Source organism: Heloderma suspectum, chromosome 5 (genome assembly GCF_057233095.1).
Source record: "Heloderma suspectum isolate Gila_16-S chromosome 5, 16-S_ref, whole genome shotgun sequence".
NCBI classification, from domain to species: domain Eukaryota; kingdom Metazoa; phylum Chordata; class Lepidosauria; order Squamata; family Helodermatidae; genus Heloderma; species Heloderma suspectum.
The window spans coordinates 123,005,601-123,029,774 of NC_139462.1; the positions used below are offsets into that span (position 1 = coordinate 123,005,601).

General features: G+C 42.5%; 1 protein-coding gene across 2 annotated transcripts in view; it reads left to right on the top strand.

Moving 5' to 3' along the window:
* The first annotated feature begins 3,471 nt into the window (after window positions 1-3,471).
* PPP2R2C (protein phosphatase 2 regulatory subunit Bgamma) overlaps window positions 3,472-24,174 on the top strand; it is a 276,527-nt gene continuing 255,824 nt past the window's right edge. Inside the window, exon 1 of one of the 2 annotated variants that reach the window (XM_084859919.1) lies at window positions 3,472-4,055. In XM_084859919.1, the coding sequence (XP_084716045.1) occupies window positions 3,986-4,055 (70 nt within the window). In that variant the 5' untranslated portion in view covers window positions 3,472-3,985. The remainder of the gene's footprint in view (window positions 4,056-24,174) is intronic. The other variant, XM_084859920.1, reaches the window with a different exon arrangement.

The following is a 24,174-nucleotide window of genomic DNA, read 5'->3' on the forward strand; positions in this document are numbered from 1 at the left end:
AGAAGTGCATAATCACTGAGGCTAAGTACTTCCACTGGTGAAATGGAAGTGCAAGGTGATTCTGAAGGCTCGAAAGAACATTGTAGGGCTTTGATGTGCTGGAAAGGCAGGCGAGTTACTTTAGTTACCTAGGTTATGGAGGGCATGGCCAGGTGAAAAATACACCCCTCCGAACCTCCCATGTAGACAGGCCCAAGGATAGGACTCACTGTCAATGGTGAAAAGATTTTATAGAAGAGAAGGGAAAATGCCCATCTGGAGCCAGCTGCTACAGACAGAAAATGGCCATCTCCTTCCTTTTCCTGTACATTCAGTATCTTGATGCAGGAAATGGAAAGCATTCAAGCAATGGGGAATAAAATCTGAATACATGAAGGACAAGGGGGGAAAGAAAGGAAAGGGAAATTCCATCCAGAACTAGGCAACCCAAGCCCACTTGCCTATCTTTTCTCCTGCTGAGTGGGCTAAGTCCTATAAATTCTGACATGACACTTCCAACATAATTTTTTTTTTAAAGGAGGGAAAGCATGAGAGGAGGTGAGAGCGAGCAGAGTGTGCTCTGCTCTGTATGTGCTCTTGGCAGCCATCTTTTGCTTCCGCTCCATCCATGCTCTAAGGCAGCAAACCTGGGACTAAGCCTCATTGAACACTGGGAATTTCTTCATGGAAATATGCCTAGGGGCAGGTCTAGTTGCACTAGTTGGAAATGAATTTCATTGAAATTAGGATCAATTTGCAGGTCTTCAAGTGGAATGGAGGGATAGCAAAATAGATTGAAGGAGGAAGAAGAGAAAGCAAGGACTGCCGTTGCTGTGTAGCAGGGTGAAGCAACCTGGTTCAGGCAGCATTGGGGGAGGCGGGATAGATGAAGGTAAGAACTGGTGTCTAAGAGCATTTCTACATGAAGCTTTAATCGCACACTCATAATTGGTCACTCACGGAAGTCCTTTACATGTCGTTTGCAAGTCCTTTACATGTCATTGTCAACCTCCAGGGTGCCTCCCACACTTTCTGACCTTTATCCTGGTTTTTAAAAGATCAAGGATAATGCAGTCATAAATGTTAATCTGCTTTAATGGCTGTGTGAAGTTGCACAGTTCCACTATAACACACCATCTAGTGGCTGTATAATGAAACATGGAGAACTTGCAGAAAAAGGAAGTCCTGGGAAAAAAATCCCATGTAAGGAGTCGATCTTAATCCTGCAAATAATCTGGAAGCAGAAGCCCTGGTAAGCCCCTGCTTCCAGGGACTCTGGTGCTTAAAGCTAGGCCATGGACATGCATGAACAATCCAGTTGGGCCAGGGATGGGCTTGTGATGGTGAAGATGTTGACAGGTGGGGATTAAGCAAATTGGAGTCCCTAACACTCCTGGGAAGGAAAAATAAGGGTTTGGGGGTAAGCTTGTAAGAATGAAGAGGGTTCAAAAGGCACAAATGAGTTTCAAGTGTGACATTACAAAGCCACAAAGAAGTTGTAGAAATATTTCCAGATAGCAAAAATAGCCATCCTGGGCTGAAACAATGGGGTTATGATAATTCCTTGGCAGAGTTGTTTCAGTTGCAAAAAAGGATGATTTGGGATGGGTGGTCTGCACTTTCCAATCAAGAAAGTGCTGAGCCTTTACCTACTGAAAAACATTCCAAAAAGTTCCAAGAATTTCAGAAATGTCAGGTCTTACACTTGGGCCATGATTTGATCATGCTTTGGAGAAAAGTAATTCTTGGCTGGCATATCCTTGGCTGTTAGCTCCCTTGGGAGCCTACAGTACCTGCCCTACCACTGAGCAGCCTGCTAACAGTATGTGTATAGATATCAGTCTGGTCATAGCCATCTTTCTTGTGACAAGAGGCTCCACCCAGCCAAGTCAATCTGGCAATGAGCATGCATTGCAATATGGCTTGCTCTTAACTAATTAACTTAAATGGGAACTTCTATACAAAATAGATAGTTACCAAGCTAAGAAGGCAAATCCCATGTAATTTCCTTGAATTTTAAAGAGCATTTAACATGGTAAAAGCTAAGTCACACAAATACAAACGGGATATATTTGTACTTCATAGGGGAATTTTAAACTTGCTATATTTCACCCATTTCTTATTAGATTTTTTTTTTTAATGAATAGCTTATAGCACTCACCATGGAAATTCTCTGTACCAAATTCCATATGGTTGGACAAATTGTCTTGATTTTACAAATGATAACATTGTTCAGACATAGTCCTAGAATCCTGTTTAACCTTTCTTTCTTACCTATATAGTTTGACTGTGCTTGTGTAATTAAAAAAATTACAATGTTTTATTTGGAAATTATGTTACTTCCTGGAGATGTGCATGTTTTTAAATGCACCAAATGAAGCTGCAGTAACTGCATCTCTTGTTGCGTTCCTCCACCAGGCATCTTATCTGCCCTTACCCAAGAGTTGTGGAGTTGTAATGTAGAGATCCCTCCTGCTCCTTTAAACCTTTCACTTAATTGAAAGGCAGAAAGCATGACTCCTCTCACCCATTTCCCCCACTGATCCTTTTCTTTACTTCTCTATTCACACATCGAATCAGGCTGCACATGCAACAGTCATTGCACTCAGCCATACATATCTAACGGCTGGTTGTAAACTGAGCAGATTGCCCAAAATATCTGAATAATTTGAATTATGTAATATTTGAGTTACGTGATTGTATGAAAGTAAACAATCTGAATTCCAAAACTGTGGAAATAAAAATGTAAAGCTTGAATTGGTCAGACACATCTATATACCTATGGATATTACAATTGGTTTTAGTGAGCAACTCTTTGGTAAATCTATGTCTGTCACTGTTGCAGGACTGAGCCATATAAAAATTGTGTATCTGAACTTTTTTTCCTTTGGTTGCACTGAAGGCTCATCTTCATTGCTCTGTTGGTGAAGTGGAAAATGCTAACAAGTAATTTGTCATAAAGAAACCATTTCATTTGTAATGGCATATAGCAAGGGACTGTTTCTGCTTGTCCCTGCAAACCCAAGTCTGGAATGTAATGCAGGATGGAAGATGTGACCACAAGAGAAGAGCAATTAGCAAGACTGTAACAAAGATTGAATAAGATCTAATTAGTTTTGTCCTAAAACTGGATAATCTAGAGCAGTTTATTTGTGAATGAGCAGGATTTAGGCTGTTTCAGTGGAATTCATAATTTAAAGCATGTTCTTAGATTACATAATTTGGTTTTGCTGCTTATGAAAGGTTTGACCAGCACTGTGCATGGAACATGTGAAGCCTATTTCACAATCCTATCCTCCTTCCTTCCTTCCTTCCCTCCTCCTCCTCCTCCTCCTTTTCCTTCTTCTTCTTCTTCTTCTTCTTCTTCTTCTTCTTCAAATTTCAGGCCCTAGTTCCCAGCCACTAGAGCTAAAATCATTAGCTGCATTCTCATTTTTCGGTTTTACTTCCATGAAAATCCTGCCAGGCTGGATAGTGAGAGACTGGCTGGGAGGGGCTTGCTCAGATGCAACAGAGGCAGATGACAGCAGTAGCTACAACAGCAATCACAGAGCTTCCACCAGGCAACATTTGCTGCAATCTGTTACCTGCGACTTTCTTTACATCTAGCAAGATTTCTCAGCAGCAAGCTATTGGATCAGGGTGTACACAGGAGCTTGTTTAAAGAGCAGCTGATTAAAAAAATCACGACAGCAGTGCTTCTTTCCTCTGAATCTGGACTCCGTCTGGCATTTTGAATTTTGCATTGTTGATTTCTGGGACTGCTCTTCTGTCTGCTCCCTCTCTCTCTCCCCCCTCTTCTTCTTTTTCGAACACGAACAACAAAAAAAGATCATTCACTATCAAATATTTGCTGCATCACTAACTCTCATTATGCTGTGCACTAGAATCTGGTCTGTTTCTTGCCTCTGCTAAGGCAGCGGCAGCATGGATGGTGCTCTTGTGACGACCTCTGCTGATTCTGTCAGGCCACTGCGGATAGGCATGCTGAGTAATCCTGCTGTAAATGGGCGAGGACACGGACACACGGAAAATTAACCATGGTTTTCTTAGAGACCACAACTATGTAACTGAAGGTAATACAGATGCTGGTGTAATTCATCTTCTGCTTTTGAATACCAGTGCATTCTAAGCCAAAAAATGTATTAACCTGTTTGGATAAGTGATATATAACGAAAAGTAATTCATTATGTAGCAGATGTAAACAAATCTCTTTGGTCTTGCTAGAATTAAAGGAAATCTCGCTAGGTTCCTGTAAAAAGCTGAAATAAATGGGTCATATTGATAGCTTGTTGAGAGGAATGTAAGGAGCTGGCACTGCATGGGCTAGGAGATAACTTAAGAGATCATTGGATTTGATAGGTTGAGCTTCAAGAACGCATTTTTGGAAATATGTATTTTTACCTTGTACTAGATCTAAAAGAGGATTCTTGCCTCTTGAGCCTCTGTCTTGTGTCTCCTGAATGTTACATTAAAAGGTAACATTTCAGTTAATGTCATGGGTGTTAAGAAACCTATAGTGAGAAAATACATATTTACAGCAAGCAAGGCCTGTGTCTACAGTAGTGTATGGCTTCGTAATATATTACTGGAGAGGTGGTTTTAAAATAGTCATGAGTAACATGTAAAGCATCTTCAATCAGCCTTTCTGTGTAATCAGATTGTGAACTTCCCAAGTATGTAGTTCTGTGTTACACAATGTAATCTAAAAAGAATCTTGCAGAACCTAAGATTAATGAATTTATTCTGGCATAAACTTAATCTGTTACTGTACCATCTTAAACATAGTGATGCGTGTTCTTGGCCAACTACGATGCTATTCTGTTACAGTCAGTATTACATTGGCTTCAGAAATGTGATCAACTAGCTCATGTTTGATTATTGATGATCTGCATCTTTTCTAGAGGTGAGAAACTTCAGGATTGCTAGAACTACAAAGCCAATTTTGGGAGGAAACCCCAGGCACGTGCTTGATCTTAAGGAGTAATATGAAAAAAGTGAAAACAGTCATTTTTATGGTATTGCCTCCAGGGCTTTCTCCTTTCATGTTCCATTTTGTTGTTTAAATTCTTGTGTCTGTGTGCTTTTTATCTTCTGTTAATGTCAACTTTTGTTTCATATTCAATTTTATATTAAGTACAAGTACTTTTAAAGCAGGTGGTGAGGTTATTTTTTTGGAGTATGAACGATGGCAAAAACATGCAGCATGACAACTGCAGTGTGCTCTATTTGATATACAAGCTTACACATGTGGGCAACTGTAGCTTAAAAAAAACCCTGAACTCCTCAAGGGTCCATGGCAGCATTTGGTGTCCCCAGTAATCATCACCTCGGAGGAGATAATAGTTTACCCAGTTGGAATATATTTTTTTCATACTAAAAATGTCTCACCCCAGAAAATCAATATTGTTGATTCTACTTGATAATTTTGCTGAGCATACTGCTTACAGGGCCGGCCCCTAGGATCAATAGCACCCTGGGTGAGGAGTGCCTTTGGTGCCCCCCCCCATGAGTTTTGCAGAGCCACCCAGAGGATTTATGGACCCTGGTGCAGGTGTGATGTCCATTGAGAATGACATTTCTCAAAACCTTCATCTCTCAGCCACTGTGCTACAGTTTGCACAAGCCAGAGTTCAAAAAGCCACATTCGGAGCGGTGGTAGTGCACTATGCAACACAGCAGAACTATCACAGGTTTTACTTATAATATTTTTTTTGTTTTCTAGCAGTTCCCATCTTTTGGTAAGCATTCTTTACTTTAGAATATCCATTATTTTTATCTTTAAAAATAATAAAGAAAAGTTATAAATAAAAAAAGTATCCAGCTGACCTCTTACAGCCTATGGCTTTATTTTATTATTATGTATATAGTAATTATAGTGTTTATAGTATTTGAAGTTCTAAGACCTTGGTAACATTTCCTCAAAATCTGCTGATTTTTATCTAGCACAAATGACATCAAAATGTGAATTAAAAAAGAAACCTACTTTAAAGCTAATTGAAGAAAGATCATTTTTGTAGTTAGTACCCAAACAACCTGTAGAACCTAAAAGAAAGGTTACAGACACTTGCTTTCTGCCACCCTCACTCACTGCAGACAGGACATTCAAAAAACACAGCCACTGAGCTAAGCTTGGCACCCCTTCGGCTCAGCTCGGTGTTCTGGGCAATCACCCCTAAGGTTGGCCCTAACTGGTTACTCATCTTGTCATAGTGACTCACATTTGAGCTGCATTTATTTTTAAAGTTCAGTTACCTTCCTGCAAGGATATCCATGAAAGGAATGGCAGAAATATAGAGTCCCCATTGGAAAAGTGTGACTACAAATTAGCAATTATTTTCTCATGACATAACAGGCATAAAGTTTCATGTTCTTCATTAGTATCCATTTCATATTAACATAAGGGGTGTTCATAGAAACAGCCCCCATGCACTGAAGGGGGGAGGGGCTTGTGCCCAGAGGCCACACCCTCCAGCCACTAACTTGCCCACTGGCTGTGCCTTCGGCCAGTGTGTGAAGGGCCTCTATGCATGTACCGACATATACGTATAAAGATTATCCACATGAGGCGGAATCCTGGCCCAGTTGGTATGCATGTGCATTGATATACATGTGTAGAGCCCCTTCATAGTTGTGCTAAATGTGTAGATATGCATAGTTAAACTCTCTATTGGCAATCTCTGTCTGGTTTGCTTCCATCCCTGAACAGAAACTTAAATCCTCCTGAGTGTGTGTGTGGCATACATAAGAAGTGGTTCATATGGAAAAGAAGAAGAAATATTTGCCCTTAGACACTAGGGTTTGGTTTTTCTCTCTTTCTCTTTTATCTTCACTTCTTTAACTAACCTGAAGATAAATTCTACCCAGATAATTTAAAAGCTTACCTGGTGTATGAATATGGATCAACTGACATAATTGGACTCTTAGGACCAGTCTTGCCACAGGAGTGCTCTGGGAATTATTCCTGTACAGGCACAAACATTTCACATGTTATATCATAATCTAAACATTTCACATGTTATATCATAATCTAAAATACACATGTGTGTTATTCAAGAAAGATTACAGATTTCTGCAGACTTTTCCAAATACAGTGTTTTTCAGACTATATGCCAAGACTTTCTAGGGATTATTTAAATTATTTAGAATATCTGGTGTACTGCTGTTCAGTCCAAAAAGGGACTCCCGGATAGGTTTACAAAGCACAATAAATAAACAAAGAAAAAACCCACACAGAAATAATAGATACAAATAGAACATCAGCATTTACCAAATAACAATGAAGATTAAAAAATAACAGGTCACCAATCTTAGACTTTTAATAGTACAGTCCACGACCAGCTCCTATGTATAAACAATCTAAAAATGTCACAATAAACTGAAATGTTCCCAAACAATAAATAAGTGAACAATATAAACAATAAATGAACAATAAAACATTATTTAAGATTACCTATTACAGTGTGGTGTAGTGGCAAGAGTGTTGGACTGGGAGCTGGGAGATCTGGGTTCTAGTCCCCACTCAGCCATGGAAGCTCACTGGGTGACTTTGGGCCAGTCACACACTCTCAGCCCAACCTACCTCACAGGGTTGTTGTTGTGAGGATAAAATGGAGAGGAGGAGGAGGATAGCGTAAGCCACCTTGGGTTCCTTGCAAGAGGAAAAAAGGCAGGATATAAATGCAATAATAATAATAATAATAATATTAAAATTAATATTATTAGGATTTTAAAGCATTATATACTATATCCCCATGGATCTTACAGGCGGCTGCAAAAAACCTTGCACAAGGATCTGTTAACTGCATATTAGCACCTAAAAGAAGCTTCCTGGCAACCTCAACATCAGATCTGCCCAGAAACTTTCTAAGCAGAGGAGAAATAAACTTTACACGGATTTCTTGATAAAGTCGACAAGAAAAGATAACATGTTTGGTTGTTTCAACCACTCCAACACCGCAAGGGCAAATCCTCTCTGCCATTGGAGTCTTACTATATCTCCCCTCCAGCACTGCTGAGGGGAGTACTCGCCATCTGGCTAAAGAGAAAGCCCTGCGGAGAGTAGGAGACTCCAAAAACAATACATAGGCTGCCATTTTTACAGTGTTTCTGATGTCCTCCGGTGCCAGAAAGTCTGGTACTCTGCTAATATCACACTGCCGTTCCGTATCTAACACTCTCTGTTTGGTAGTTACCATCACCTTATCCAATCCCATTGTTAGGAGAGTCTGTGGAGAGAATCCCAGCAATGTAATCTTTTGATGGACTGCAGTTAGCCAAGAAGAACAAAAGCTGTCCCGAGGAATTAAAGAAGTTAATCCTTGCGGGCAATAATTTAATTGGAGCCAAAAGTTAATAGAGGCAAGGCTTACCTTAGCCTCTATTTTAAACAGGCCAGATTCTAAACGCATACTAGCATTAGAAACACAACTGGGCATACGGAAAATTGCCCTTATAAATTTGGATTGAACTCTTTCTAATGGGGCAAAACAAGAGGATGTTGGGCCTAGAATTGTTCCATAAAGAAGCTGAGATAGTGTTTTGGTCTGATATAATTTAAGGGCAGCAGGTATATATTGCCCTCCATCAGTGTTAATTTTTTTTTAATATAGCCTGAGCAGATCTTTGGCCAATCCTGGCCACATACTCATGATGGACATTCCTTGCCCCTGAAGATTGTAACATCACCCCCAGATACTTAAAGCATGTCACCTGCTCCACTCTGTGTCCATTAATACTCCATATCCTAATTTTAGGACGCTTCCTGAAAGACATCATCTTTGTTTTTTGGTAGTTAGTTAATCTCCAACTGATTCTCATTACAATAGAGACTAAATGCCCGTAGGGCTCTTCTGAGACCCATAGGAGTTCTGGAGAGTAATACCATGTCATCGGCATATAAGACTGCAGGAATCTTTCTATCGGCTAAAGGGGGGGGGAATATATCAGGGGTATTTAGACAACTGATCACGTCGTTAATATAAAAAGTGAATAATAAAGGTGCCAAAACTCATCCTTGTTTCACTCCTTTGATGTTATAATGGAGTCGGTAAGATGTCCAATGCTATTGCATCTGACTTAAAGATGTGTTAGAATATAGGGCTCGCATTAAATATAAAAGCCTTCGATCGATGGATGTGACCTCAAGTTTCTCCCATAATCTTTCTCTAGATATAGAGTCAAATGCAGTCTTAAGATCGATGAATGCTGCATATAGTGAAACCGTGGTTTTAGCCGCGTACTTCTCTATTAAATGTTGCAGAATTAAGCTGTGATCCTGGATTGATCTACCCTCCCTAAATCCAGCCTGCTCCTCAGCCAATGGATTTTCCTGTTCAATCCATAATTTAAGTTTATCTAACAAGTGGCTTGCACAAAGTTTGCCAATTATGCTGAGCAGGCTAAGTAATTGGTCTATAATTGGCTGGACCATTCCTCCTCCCTCTCTTAAAAATTGGAATTATTATCTCCTGTCTCCATTCCTTTGGGATATGCCCTGAATAATCAATATACAGTAAGTAAATAACGATGCCAAGGGGGGAGCCCACCAATCAATGTTGTTTTTCAAATGTTCAGGAGGAATATTGGGGCTTTCCCTCTCTTAAGTTGATTAATCAGTGACTTAATTTCTTTATCAGAAACTTGAGACCATTCAGGGAGATCAGCCATCTTCTCTGTATGAAATTCTCAAGCAGCCTCAAAATGTATCTTCTGGAAGTATGCTTCCCAAATATCAGGTGTGATTAAGGAATCTAAAGGGGAGGCATCCTTAGGAGAAAATTTTGACGTCAGTTTCCAGAAGACTGAAGAGTTCTTGTCTCTGGCTGCCTGTATAAGCCGTACCCATGTTGCTTTGATGTCATCTTTCTTCTTCTGGGCCACTATCTGTTTATGAGCTCTCTTTTTCTCTAATATTTGATTAAGAAGGCTCGAGAGATCTGACCTTGCTGCAGCCTTATAAGAGTAATATGCAGAATTGAGCGCCTTTTTTGCTTCCTGGCATTCCATATCAAACCACTGCTTTGAATGCCTAATTACTCTTTTTGTTTGTAAATCAGCATCGTGAGTCAGTATTGGATTCAATAACAGCAATAAGTTATTGTAGGCAGTTATTGGCTCCTGCCCCACTGGCCTTTCCGCTATAGCTGTGCGGCACTCTAACATGCCTTCGTCCTCTAAAGCTGCCTTCAACTTCTGCTTGAGTAGGGGTGACCATTTAGCACGACACCCCATTGCTGGGTAGGTGTTATATAAGCCCCGGACTGGATCTTAGGATACAACTGGCATTCTAAAGGATCCATACGGAGCAGAAGTGGTAAGTGGTCTCCCACAAATACAGGTAGCACCTGAAGGTTCTTAACAAGAGGGAGTAAACTTTCATCGGTTAACATGTAGTCAATCGTACTACGTCTTGTTCCAGCCATGAATGTGAAATCCCCTGGATAATCCCCTAAGGTAGATCCATTCAAAATAGTAAAATTCAGTCTTTCAGCCATTCTAGCAAGGCATATACCAGCATAGTTTGCCGTGCCATCTTTAGAGAAGCGAGAATAGTGGGAATAGAGATGTTCTTCCTTGTTGTCCGCAATAGGCACCTTATATTTAGCATAAAGAAAATGATCATTTGGGCCCAGTCTGGCGTTAAAATCCCCCCCTAAAAGGACCTTATCTACAACATTGTCTGCTATTAGATCTTCGAGATAATGTTCCAGATCAGTCCAGATCATTGTGGTGATCATCTTATATCGTATTTCTGCTGAAAGAGGGAGTGGTCGTGACTTTTACAGCGTGCCCACCCTGCTACATTCCATGAGATGATTTCCAAAGGTTTTATTGTATCCTGCATATGCTGGTCTGAGGCTCGTCATGCTTTGGCCCCCTCAGTAAACAGCTGTTCAGAAAAGTTACTCTCCTTATTCATTAGGGGATCCTCAACTATCATACAAAATTCAGGGTCATCTGAGGGAACAATCAAATTTGAAATGGGGGCTCTCTTCCTTACTATTACGTTGGGTTCCAGTGGGGGTTCATTTTTGTCTTCATCCAGTGTCTTCCTTGATGAACTACAAATGAGAAGTTGGTCATTCTCTGTCTTCTCTTTAGAGTGAGAAGCCCACTTTAAGTCCTTCAGAGTAGCCACCAAACATTCAAAGCGATTTATCAAGGATACTAGCTCACGCATTGGTAGATTGCCAAAAGAGGAAAGGAGGTTAGTTTCCACCTCAACTTCTGACCAATTAAAATCAGAGTTGATCCTATCTGTTACGTGGTCATTACCCTTTATATTCCCTGTAAGGCAACCATTTAGCTTTCTATCAACTGATCTTCTAGGGTTACCTTCATATTAATAAGGTCTTCTTCAATAGATTTCTCATTCACAAGGACCGAAATAGTCCTGTCTATCCCTCTTGGGCATACACTTAACAGGGGCATAGGGTGTGCCAAATTTTTAAAATATCTGGTAACTATTATGCCCCTTAAGAATAACTCCTTACTCTTCTTGTAAATCCGATTAGCTATTATGCTATCCTTAAAGGTTATGGTGGTATGATAGGTATGATAGGTATCTATAGAGACCCTACCACTACATAGCTTTTTTGGCTTTCTTTTAGATCTAGATTCCCCCTCCCTTTTTGGCTTATTCTCAAGGAGTTTAAATAAGTTATAGTAATTCATCTTATGAGTTGGTTTTCCTATCTTTTTTGTATTCTTAATACAAACGAATGGTATATGTGAGAAGCTTAACTAGTTACTTTCTTGGTTTTTGATAAGGTCACCAATCAAAAATGTGTGGCCAATTAAGCAGTTCTTCACTTAGCACCAGATGAACATCAGGCTGTTCTAGGTTAGCTTCCCTGGAAAGACCATTCCAAAGTTGGGGTGCCATTACAGAAAAGAATGTAACCCTACACTTCCACTCTTGTATCCAAAGGTGGGGGAACTCAGAGAAGGGTCTTCCAACAAGACCTTAATACTTGGACAGGTTCTTTTCAAAGAATGTAGTTTGTGAAGTACTTGGGGGCCAAGATGATGATGATGATGACGATGATGATTTCTATACCACCCAATAGCCGAAGCTGTCTGGGCAGTTTACAAAGTAGGGGTGGGGAATGTGTGGCCCTCCAGATATTGCTGGAATACAATACCCATAATCCCTAACCATTGGCCATGCTGGCAGGGGCTGATGGGAATTGGACCACCACAACGTCAGGAACAACATCATAGGTTTCCCACCCCTGCTTTAAAATTTAAAACCAGAACCTTACATTGTGCTTGGAAAAGGAATGAGTGCCAGTATTAAAACTGGTGAGATATGCCCAATCCCTGTTAATTAGCAAGACACGCTATTTTTCACCGACTGCCATTTCCAAACTGTCATCAATGACAACCCCACATATAACGCATTGTAGTAATCAAAGGACCCATTTACATGGGAGGTTTTCTCCGATGCTGATGTGGTTTAAAGTCATTAGGGTCACATGATGTCATGGCCACTCTGCAGCCACCCCAGAGTTTACCTGTGGGGAAGTGGCATTTTTGCAGAGAACTTTTACTGTGTTGTTTTACTTTAATTCAGCTCCCCTGCGGTTCAGCTGATGTGTGCCCATCCCTCTGCTTTAAATTCGGTATGATGGGGATGTTCCTAGGGGTGTGTCTTTCACCTACCTGTGCCCTTGGTAACCTAGAATAACCTGCCTGCCTTTCCAGCACATCAAAGCCTTGACCACTCTTTCAAGCCTTCAGAATCACTCTGCACTTCCTTTTCAGTTGGAGTAATTAGCCTCAGTGATGCACTTATGATGCACTGTGATGTTTGCATTACTTTGCTTCTTGGATATTATGTTAAATCACTGCTCCAATGATGTGTTAAATTGTTTTTTCGATGTTTTGTGAAGTTGCTTCTCTGACGTCTCCTTATTTAGCTTCTCTGATGCGAATAAGGGCTTTATTGCTCTAGTGATCTAGAGCGGTCTTGGGAACACAGAAGCTTATCAGTGTGAGCAGGGAGAAAGGGGATGGAAGCTAGAATTCTGCCACAGTTTGCTGGAATGGGGAGAAATTGGGGATGTGGGATGTTCTCAGGTGGAGCCTTCAGATACTGTACTTGAGAATTGGGAATTTTGGTTTCTTCATGGAAAACTGCACTTTGGCAAAAAGGGGGTGGGACAAATAACTTCACGGCAGATTGCTGGAATGGGGCGAAATGGGGGGGATGCTCTCGGGTGCCTTCAGATTCTGCACTCGAGAATCGGGGATTTTGGCTTCTTCATAGAAAACCGGACTGTTTCTAGCTTTCAGAATTGTGAATTAGTTACTTTCCATTCATAATAATGTAGTAACGGGGCGGGGGGGAGCCTAGACAGGGGTGAGAAACAAACCTCTCTCATTGTTTGAGCAGCACCTGCCAGTTTGATGATGTTCAGTTCTACTCCCCCAACCCCACCTGGAAGTCCTTTCACACAGGAAGTCCTTTCAAGCACTGTGTGACCTGTGAAAACCAGATTTTAAAGGTACGCTACACTCGGCTTTTCTTCCTTTATGTGTCCCTCACGGACTAAAGCCAATTCCATGAAAATCCAAGTAATACTCCAACGCACTTCTCATTCCATTGTCATGAAGATCTCCCCACACACACACATGGGATGTTACCAGAGTATGGATAACTATGGGTAGGCTTCTGTGTAAAAGAGAAGCCACAGGTGGTGCACTAGCTGCAGCTAGTGGAAAGGACTTTGTGCCACAGATACCACTTGGGCATCCAAAAATAAGTCGAGATCTAATGTTACACGCTGACTGCAAACCTGATTCTTTCAGTGGAGCAATCCCATCGAGAACAGACTGAACACCATCATTTCTAACAATGAATCACCCACCAACAGTATTTCCATCTTGCCTTATCACATACACATTACCTAGAAATGTCACTGGTTATATCCACCTGCTTCTGTACTCAACATGCTTCCCCTACCACCCCTATAGCTTTCTATATCTTACTGTACTGTATTGCTTTCTCCTCTGTGCTCATTTATCTGAATGTGCTTCTCTAGACATGTGTACAAACTTGCACATATTCTCAAAATACACATTCATTAAGGGATCTTTTAACTTTGGCAACAGGGCATCTGGCAGGAGGAAATCCAATCACACACACACACACACACGTACAGACTTCTTCAAGAACAGGGAAATTTAGAATGATAGGCGTGGAAGGGGCCATTTAGGCCACTGAGTTCAATCCCTGCTCAGTGCTGGAATCCAGTTTAAAGCATCCCTGACAGATGGCTGTCCAGTCAATGCTTGAATACCTCCAGCGATGGAGAGCCCACCACCTCCCCAGGCAGTTGGATTCATTGTCTGACTGCCCTGACCAGTTTTTCCTAAAGTTCAGATGAAATCTGCCTTCCTGTAACTTAAGCCCATTATTTCATGGGCTACAGTCTTGAATGAGAGAGAACAAGTTGTGGTCCTCTTCTGTGTGACAGCCCATTAGGTACTTGATAAGTGCCATCATGTCCCCCTCAGTCTTCACTTCTCAAGGATAAACATACGGAGTTCTTTCAATCTTTCCTCAAAAGAGTTTCTAATCCCCTGATCATCTTTGTTGCCCTTCTCTGAATTCATTCCAGTTCACCTGAATCCTCCTTAAAAGTGTGGTGTCTGGAAGTGGACACAGTATTCGATGTGAGGTCTGACCATCTCAGAATAGAGTGGAACTATTACTTCTCATGATTTAGAAACTATGCTTCTGTTGAATTTGTAATTCTTTGACATTACAAAGCCACAAAGATATTGCGGGAAGACTACCCAGGTGGTGACAGTAGTCAATCTGGATTGAAACAATGGGGTTGTGACAACTCTTAGCCAGAAGAACCATCTCAAATGTAAAAGAGGGCAATATGGGATGGGCACTCAGCAAAAGGGTTGCTGAGAGTTCAGCTATTCAAAGACTGTGTTCTTTTTGCAGCATTGAAAACTTTCAGGTCTTTCATCTGGTGACTGATTTAATTAAGTACCGGGAAGGCTGGCAAATGCATACATAGAATCATAGAATAGTAGGGTTGGAAGGGGCCTACAAGGCCATTGAGTCCAACCCCATGATTACATGATTACATTTAGCATTTTATCCTCCAAGGCTACTGGATATTTGCAGTTTTGAGTAGATTTATGTTTGTGTACATGTTCTGCAGGCTTATTAGGCATGATCCCTTTGCTGTCACCTTAGCTGCTTTGGCTTAAGCAAAGATTTTAGAAAGGAACCACATTTTTGGTGGCCAACTCTCTCAGGAGTGTACAGTGCCTCCCCTACCACCGAGCCGCCGGCTAACATCTCTCTTCAGCTCCAGTGTGCAGACATTCAGCTCCAGTGTGCAGACATTGTCCTACTTTCTCTTCTGGCCCCAACTGCAACTTTATTTTCAGCCAGATGTAACTGGGTTTGCACTCTTCTTTGTCAGCAATCTCAGTATGGTTGTGTGACTTATACTTTGGGAAATCCTGACTTGTGAACCTTGACTGTTGGTGTGCCTATTATCAATAAGACATACAAAAGTGTGTGTGTGTGTGTGTGTGTGCCCATTTAAAGACAATAACAGTGTCCTAGTAGGATCTGTCCTGGAAACTTCCAGTTTTAGTTTATCATATGTAGCATTTACAAAACAAGTGCCTCCACTGAAGCCAAATTGGGGCCTTTTTTCATTTCTGATGGGAATGTCCAACAATGCTGAAGGATGGTTGCTGGTGTCTTTCAGTACTCATTCACTTGAGGCCTAGTGTCAACCCCAAAGTGATGGTTTCCAGCTGTATCAAACAGGATAACCCTGGTTTCCTTCATAACAGTCTATTGACAAGTTTATAAACCATTGGCTAAATTTTGTGTAGTTAGAAATTGGAAATCTCCTCAGCAGCCCATCAGGCAGCAATAGCTTGACAAGATATGGAACATGATGATCATCTATAAACTCACCCAACACTTGCAGCTGGAAAACCAAAGCTGAATGGAGGTAAGATGCAAGTGATGAAGGCTGAGGGCCTCTGTAATTGGGGGGTGGTCAGAGTACCTGCAATCAATGGGATGACTCCACCCTAAAGACTTGGAGGGAAGGCAGATGAACAGCTTATGTTGACTGCACATTGCTTCTGGGTTCTCAGATAGTAGCCACATCCACTGGTATGCTTATACCAACTTCCTCTTATATGAAGGTTTAGCCCTTTCCCAGAGAAGAGAAATTATATATAATGTTCTTCTTTAGATGGCTCAGATGACATGTCTGGAAGTTAAGTTACAGGTAGGAATCTGTAGGTTTATAATATAAGTCTATGACAATTTGATGGTTTTCAGTGGTTAAGAGGACATCCAGGAAAGGTAATTTTGGGTTTTCAGTTGTGGTGTTACTGGTAAACTTTATCATTGGGTCGATAGTGTTGATAAAATTAGTAAAAATCTTGAAGTATCCCTTCCATAATCCCAGATGACAAATATATCGTCAATGCAATGCCACCAAATGCTAGGCTAGTAGGAAGCAGTTCTGCATTATATATATTTTGGCTCTTAGGATAAAATGCATTTGTAATGACAAAGAAAACTTCTCAAGAAGATGTAACAAACTTGAAGAACATCTCCAATGATGCAGATACCCTAGTCACATCACTGACTACAATATGAATCGAGCATCAGTAATATCCAGGGATACCCTTCTTTGTGCTGTAAAGGCTAACTCTTTGAAAGAAAATCACATTCCATTTGTTGTGGACTACCATCCTGCTGCCCCTAATTACCACAAGTGAATTAAAGACAGTTACCCTATTATATCCTACTGCGCTTGTTTAAAGGAAGCCATTAATTCTCCACCCTGCAACGCATTCACAGAACCACCCAGGCCCCATCTATATAGCACTGCTTTGACCCCCCACCCCGTAGCAACTGCACAGCAATGCACCTTCGAATCACCATGCCCTGCGATACACTGGCGATATACTGTATGCTTCCCTAAGAGACTCGCCATGCCCTTTTTTCTTTTCTTTTTTTTGCCATTATACTGAAATGTGCAGCTGTGCAGCCCCATGAGTGTGGGGGTGCAACACTTCAGTGGCTGTTTTATATTTTAGGGGCTCTGCTGTGTCTTTCTGACCCTGTTTTAGGTAAAAATTGGGTGTTTTGTGCTCCTTCATTTCCGCATCATCAGTCTGTCAGTTCCCCAGCCTGAGATTCTCATGATGGTTCGCACTCACAAGTATGAGTGCTATGTGCCTAGCCATCACTTTGAAATGGTGCCTGGAGCAATGTTGTTCCTCTCCCAAGACCCTCCCCAGCCCTTGGGTACTGAGTCCAAAAGCAACCATTGTGAAGATACGAAGCTGCAAAAATGTGCGAAAGTATGATTAAATAAATGAAAACGCCCCTCTGTGCCTCTGTAACTGCACAGCTGCAAAGGGATGGGGGAGCAAAGGGGCATCACAGAGTGATGCAGGCACTACACATGCCTACAACACACCCATGGTAAGATGCGAAGTCAGTTCAGGGAAGGAACAGATGGCCTGAAACCACGGGGGAACTCACCGCAAACCTCCAAAATTGCAGTAAAACGACTCCTTGGAACTCCGCTTTTTCCAGGCGAAAACCACGGATGGCTGCGAAGTCTCAGCTGCCATCTATCACGAGGGACCTCAATTCACACCCGCCCCAGAGTAAAAGCCCGGTGTAGATGGGGCCCCCGTCTGTGTAAATTGTTAGTTAAAGCTGCACTTAAACAAGATACTTGCAAGCCAGGATCATACCATTGTAAATCAACGTGTTGCATTACCTGCACTTACCTCCAAGAAACCACTTCTTTCAGGAGCACAGTTACTAACAAAACATATTGCATTAACATGCACTTCTACTAATGTGGTTTATTTAATTGAATGTTAAAAAATGGAGGTCATATGCAATATGTATGGAAAACTACAACAGACCTAAGAACAAGATTCCATAACCACAAATCTGCGATTCTTACCAAAAAACTGGATCAGCCTGTTGCAAGACATTTCAATTCACCTTCACATAGTCTCTCAGACTGACAGTTGCTTCCAAAAGAATAAACAAAACACAATGACATGCTTGACAAAAGGGGAAATTTCTGGATCTATAGACTGAGAACTCTTAGAACTCCTAGTCCCAATGGCCTTTATCTGGAGGACAATTCGTAAGCATTTTACCAGTCATACCTTTATTTTCATCTCCAGGCATTCCAAACTGCCACTCCTGCTATTCATTGAACAGCACAGCTACTGATGAGGGCAGAAGCTGTAAAGCTTAAATATTTAATACTCTTGTTGTTCTTGCTATCTTTATGTGTGTGTGTGTGTGTCAGAGTTGAAGCGGAGGTCAGTGCACACCTCTAATATATGTGTGTATACATACACACACACGCACACACACACAAATACACACAGATACATACCTACATTAGTGGCATGCACTGACCTCCCACTTCAACTCAGACCCTGCTTCTGCTCCGTCCAATCTGGAGTCGGTCCACTTCAGCTCAGTAGAAAACCGAGGCTTTGTGCCTCATGTTGACTATCATGGGGAATTTAAAAAAAACCACTGTAACTTTTTTCTCTTAGTCAGAATTGGATGATAATTGCAAGCATAGTAGCCCCTTTGGAGGGGATTACACCTACCTAATGTCAGAAAAATAGGTGCAGAGTCTTTTGTGGTATGTGCCTTTATATTTTGATTTCCTTTTAAAGGGAACTGCCAATTTCTTTATTATTTCTTGGAAGAATTGGATGAAAATTTCACAATTTGTTGCTCCATCCAAGGGGATCATGTCTGCCAAATTGTAAAATGATAGCCACAGGAGTTTTTGTGCAAGGGTAGCCTTGAGGGTTTCCAAAAGAGGACATACTTATCTCTCTATATTCCTTGTGGACCATTGTTCTGAAAATTACAGACACCTTAGAGGTGTTCCTAAATAAGAAACCAGCAAAGTTTCAGAATGGTAATTGCACCAGTTCATGTGGAAGGGGAGCTCTCCAATTCAGGGCAGGGAGTGATTTGCTTTCCCTTCACTTCCCCCCATTCCCCCCATGGTTTGGGGGTAAATTTGTATGAAAATGCACAGGTCATAGGGGTGTCCCCAGGCAAAGAACCTGCAAAGTTTCAGAAGAATAGGAACAAGGGTTAGGGAATTATGATGCTTGAAATCCAGTTTAAGGCTTTTTCATAATGAAGTGTGCTGGCACTGGAAGAATGGTCATCTCATGGTCCCATCCTTGCCCTACCCTACAGCACAGTGATGGGAGCCCACAGTAAAAATGTACCCTAGGTTTAGAAGGTGTACCTGTAAGTCATTGAATCACACCCCTCCCTCCTCCTGCAGCATTTAGTGAAGCTAAACCAAAATGTTATATTTTGAGACATAAAGACTGCCCGATTCTGCTTGGGCTTCAAACTTGATTTGAATTCAGTGCACATCCCTAATATATGCATGGAAATTTAGAATTACTAGAATGTATTTACATTGCACCAATGTTAGCAGCAGGGGAACATGCGTGGGTGGGTACTTTTGCACTTATGTCCTGCTTGTGTGTTTCCTATGGGCAACGGGTTGGCCAGTGCGTGAAAAGAATGCTGGACTATATGTCCTTTGCCTGATGCAGCACAGTTCTTCTTGTAAAGGAGGACAGGATGCAGGGGCTCAACCAGACCCCTTTCACCCCACTGCCGCCACCTCTTCAGCCCTCCTCTTACCAGGCGTTAGAGGAATTCTCCAATCTCCCTCCAGCCCTCTTGGAGGAAACAGTAGCCACAGAATTTAGCACTGACCCATGAAAGGAATAGCAGCATACATTTCGAGGTAGATGTTTATTTACAAGTTAGAGGTGAGGGAATGGGAAGAGTAATGAAACATCAATACAAAGAGAGATACCCAAGAACCAATTCTCTGGCTGGAAACCCAACATAGGCTAAAATTACAAACTCTACCTGCCCTAACTACTTACACACCAAAGTAGGATCCTTCGTCTTTGCCAGCATATGAGAACCTTCCACCCAGACTGGATGAAAAAACCCAAAGGATAAAGGTTGGAGGCTCTCCTATCTGTCTTATACTATTTCCCACCCAGCTCCTAACTCGGGCCCTCCGTCCTCCCAAGGAGGATGAGATGTCATTTTCACACCTTCCCAGGTGGGCTACTCCTTTGGCAGGCTGGGATGGTTTACAGCCTGGAATCAAGATAAGAACTCCGGACTGGCGCTGTCAGCTTTGAGCTTCCAGCTTTGTCCCCTTTAGCCTACGTGTCTGTGGTTGCACATCTTCGCTGGATCCTACTCCTCTCTACAATAAAACAATAAAATACTACCTAAAAGAAATGCCTTACTCAGTTAACCCTTACCTACCACAGCCTCTGTTCTAACTAGGTCATCTCCTTTACACTTCTTATGTTCTTAAATATAGAGTGCCTCTGAGCATATGCAGAATGCTTTTCTTTCACAACTGAGCACTTACAGTCTCCCCCTACCCATTATATGTTCCCCTCCATACAACAATCCCTCCTAATTTTTCCATCCTCCAGCAACTCTTCATAAAAACAAATGTTTTGTTTTGTGCAACTCTCCTCTACCTCCTCCTTATTATGCATAAGCATGTACTCTGCATATAAATTAAATAAGCAGGGTGACAATATACAGCCTTGTCGTATTCCTTTCCCAATTTTGAACCAATTGGTTGTTCCATGTCTGGTTCTTTCTGTTGCTTCTTGACCCTCGTACAGGTTTCTCAGGAGACAGGTAAGGTGGTCTGGTATCCCCATCTCTTTCAGAATTTGCCACAGTTTGTTGTGATCCACACAATCAAAGGCATTAGCGTAGTCAATGAAGCAGAAATAGACGTTTTTCTGGAATTCTCTTGCTTTCTCCATGATCCAGCGAATGTTGGTGATTTAATCTCTAGTTCCTCTGCCTCTTCAAAACCCCGCTTGTACTTCCAGTAGTTCTCGGTTCACATGCTGCTGAAGCCTAGCTTGTAGGATTTTGAGCATAACTTTGCTGGCATGTGAAATGAGCGCAATTGTGTGGTAGTTTGAACACTCTTTGGCATTGCCCTTCTTTGGAATTGGAATGTAAACTGACCTTTTCCAGTCTTGTAGCCACTGTTGAGTGTTCCAAATTTGTTGGCATATTGAGTGCAGCACTTTAACAGCATCATCTTTTAGGATTTTAAATAGCTCAGCTGGAAGACTGTCATCTCCGCTAGCTTTGTTGTTAGTAATGCTTCCTAAGGCCCACTTGACTTCACTCTTGAGGATGTCCGGCTCAAGTTCAGTGACCGCACTATCATGGCTATCAGGGACATTCAGATCTTTCCTGTATAGTTCTTCTGTGTATTCTTTCCACCTCTTCTTAATCTCATCTGCTTCTGTTAGGTCCCTGCCTTCTTTGTCCTTTATCATGCCTGTCTTTGAACAAAACGTTCCCTTGAGATCTCCGATTTTCTTGAAAAGATCTCTAGTCTTTCCCATTCTATTGTTTTCCTCGATTTCTTTGCATTGTTCATTTAAGAAGGCCTTCTTGTCTCTCCTTGCTATTCCCTGGAACTATGCATTCAGTTGGATATATCTTCCCCTTTCTCCCTTGCTTTTCGTTTCCCTTCTTTCCTCAGCTACTTGTAAAGCCTCATCAGACTAGGGATGTACGAAAGTTCCGCCATGGATCTCGGGTGCTCTCCGAAATCGGTGGCGGAATGGCCTCCCGCCTCCCCGGGAAGGGACCTACCTTAGGCGGATCTTCCTGGCGGCGGCGGCTCCGGTGGTGGTTCAGCTGCGGCAGCTGCAGTGGCCGGTCTTCCGACCGGCTGCCGCCGCTGCCATTTCCAGGTAAAAAAGAACAAAAACAAAAACAATTGATAGGCTACGTAAAGATTTACATAGCCTATCACAGCTAGATTTTGAAAAAACACCGTGATAGGCTACGTAAATGTTTACGTAGCCTATCACAGCTGATTTAAAAACAAAAAAAAGTGCGTATGCAAATGGCGGCGCCCATGGGCACCGCCATTTGCATTCCTTATTTTGGCACGTCTTAGTCTACGTAAACATTTACGTAGACTAAGATGGCGAAAATAAGGGGAATGCAAATAGCATAGCATCTACGCTAATTACGTTCCCCTTATTTTAGCCGTCTTAGTCTACGTAAATGTTTACGTAGACTAAGATGTGCCAAAATAAGGAACGCAAATGGCGGCGCCCATGGGCGCCGCCATTTGTATACGCACTGTTAGTTTTTTTTAATCAGCCGTGATAGGCTACGTAAACATTTAAGTAGCCTATCACGGCTGTCTGCAGGGACGCAAACGGCGGCGGCTACGGCCGCCACCATTTGTGTCCCTGCTAGCCAGCAGTCGGATGTCCGGCTGCTGGCGGAGCTGGCCGGCGGCTCCACAGAATCCCTGCGGAGCGGAGCCAGCCAGCCAGGATTCCGGGGGGGAGGAACGGAGCGCCTCCCCCCCGGCCAGGATTCCAGGGGGAGGGACGGAACACCTCCCCCCCAGCATCAGCATAATCCGCGGAAAGGTAAGTACCTTTTGTACATCCCTACATCAGACAGCCACTTTGCTTTCTTGCATTTCTTTTTCTTTGGGATGGATTGAGTTGCTGCCTCCTGAACAGCGTTATGGACCTCCACCCATAGTTCCTCAGGCACTCTGTCTATCAGGTCTAATCTATTTGTCACCTCCACTGTATATTCATAAGGGATATGATTTAGGTCATACCTGAATGGTTTAGTGGTTTTCCCTATGTTCTTCAATTTAAGCCGAGATTTTGCAAGAAGCAGCTCATGATCTGAGCCACAGTCAGCTCCAGGTCATGTTTTTATTGACTGTATAGAGCTTCTCCATCTTTGGTTGCAAAGGACATAATCAATCTGATTTTGATATTGACTAGGGATGTCAGAGAATTCTGTGACGGATCTCGGTGAGGCCGAATGCCAGTGCATTTGGCTCCCCGAAATCCATTGCGGAACGAAGCCCCCACCCCCCCAACCCACGAGAGGTGCGTGGGATGAAGTCCCCGCCGCCCCCAACCCAAAAAAGGTGTGCGAAACGGAGCACTTACCTGCTCCCGTCCGCGCTGCTTGCGAATGGCGGCCGTCCTGCGGCCGCCATTCGCTTCCTCTTCATAGCCATGATAGGCTACATAAATACCTATGTAGCCTATCATGGCTAACGCAGGGACGCCATTTGCATCCCTGCGGAGGCCATGTTAGACTACGTAAGTATTTACGTAGCCTATCACGGCCGGGGGGGAAAAAAACCAGCGTATGCAGATGGCGGCTACCGCCATTTGCGTACACTGGGTTTTTTCCCCCCTGCCGTGATAGGCTACGTAAATATTTACGTAGCCTATCACAGCTAAATAGAGGGACGCAAATGGCAGCGGCTATGACAGCCGCCATTTGCATCCCTGCAGGGCTGCCCAGTGGCCGGATGTCGGCCGGCGGCTCTGCAGCTTGGCTGCGGAGCGGAGCTGGCCGGGCAGGATTCTGGGGGGGAGGACCGGATCGCCTCCCCCCCCGGTCGAGCATTCCGGGGGAGGGACAGAGCGCCTCCCCCCCCCATCGGAAACAGAATGGAAGGTAAGTGTTCCATCCATCCCTAATATTGACCATCTGGTGATGTCCATGTCTAGAGTCACCTCTTGTGCTGTTGGAAAAGAGTGTTCGCTATGATCCGTGTGTTCTCTTGGCAAAACTCTATTAGCCTTTGTCCTGCTTCATTTTGTACACCAAGGCCATGCTTGCCTGTTATCCCGGTTATTTCTTGACTTCCTACTTTAGCATTCCAATCCCCTATGATGAAGAGGACATCTTTTTTTGGTGTTAGTTCTAGAAGGTGTTGTAGGTCTTCATAGAACCGATCAACCTCAGCTTCTTCGGCCTCAGTGGTTGGGGCATAGACTTGAATTACTGTGATGCTGAATGGTTTGCCTTGGATTCGTACTGAGATCATTCTGTTGTTTTTGAGATTGTACCCCAGTACTGCTTTTCCCACCCTTTTGTTGACTATGAGTGCTACAATAGTTTGACCACCTCCAGCTTACCTTGATTCATTGACCTTACATTTCAGGTTCCTAAACAATATTGTTCTTTAGAGCAAATGAACGGACTTTCTTTTCACCACCAGACACATCCACAGCTGAGTGTCCTTTCGGCTT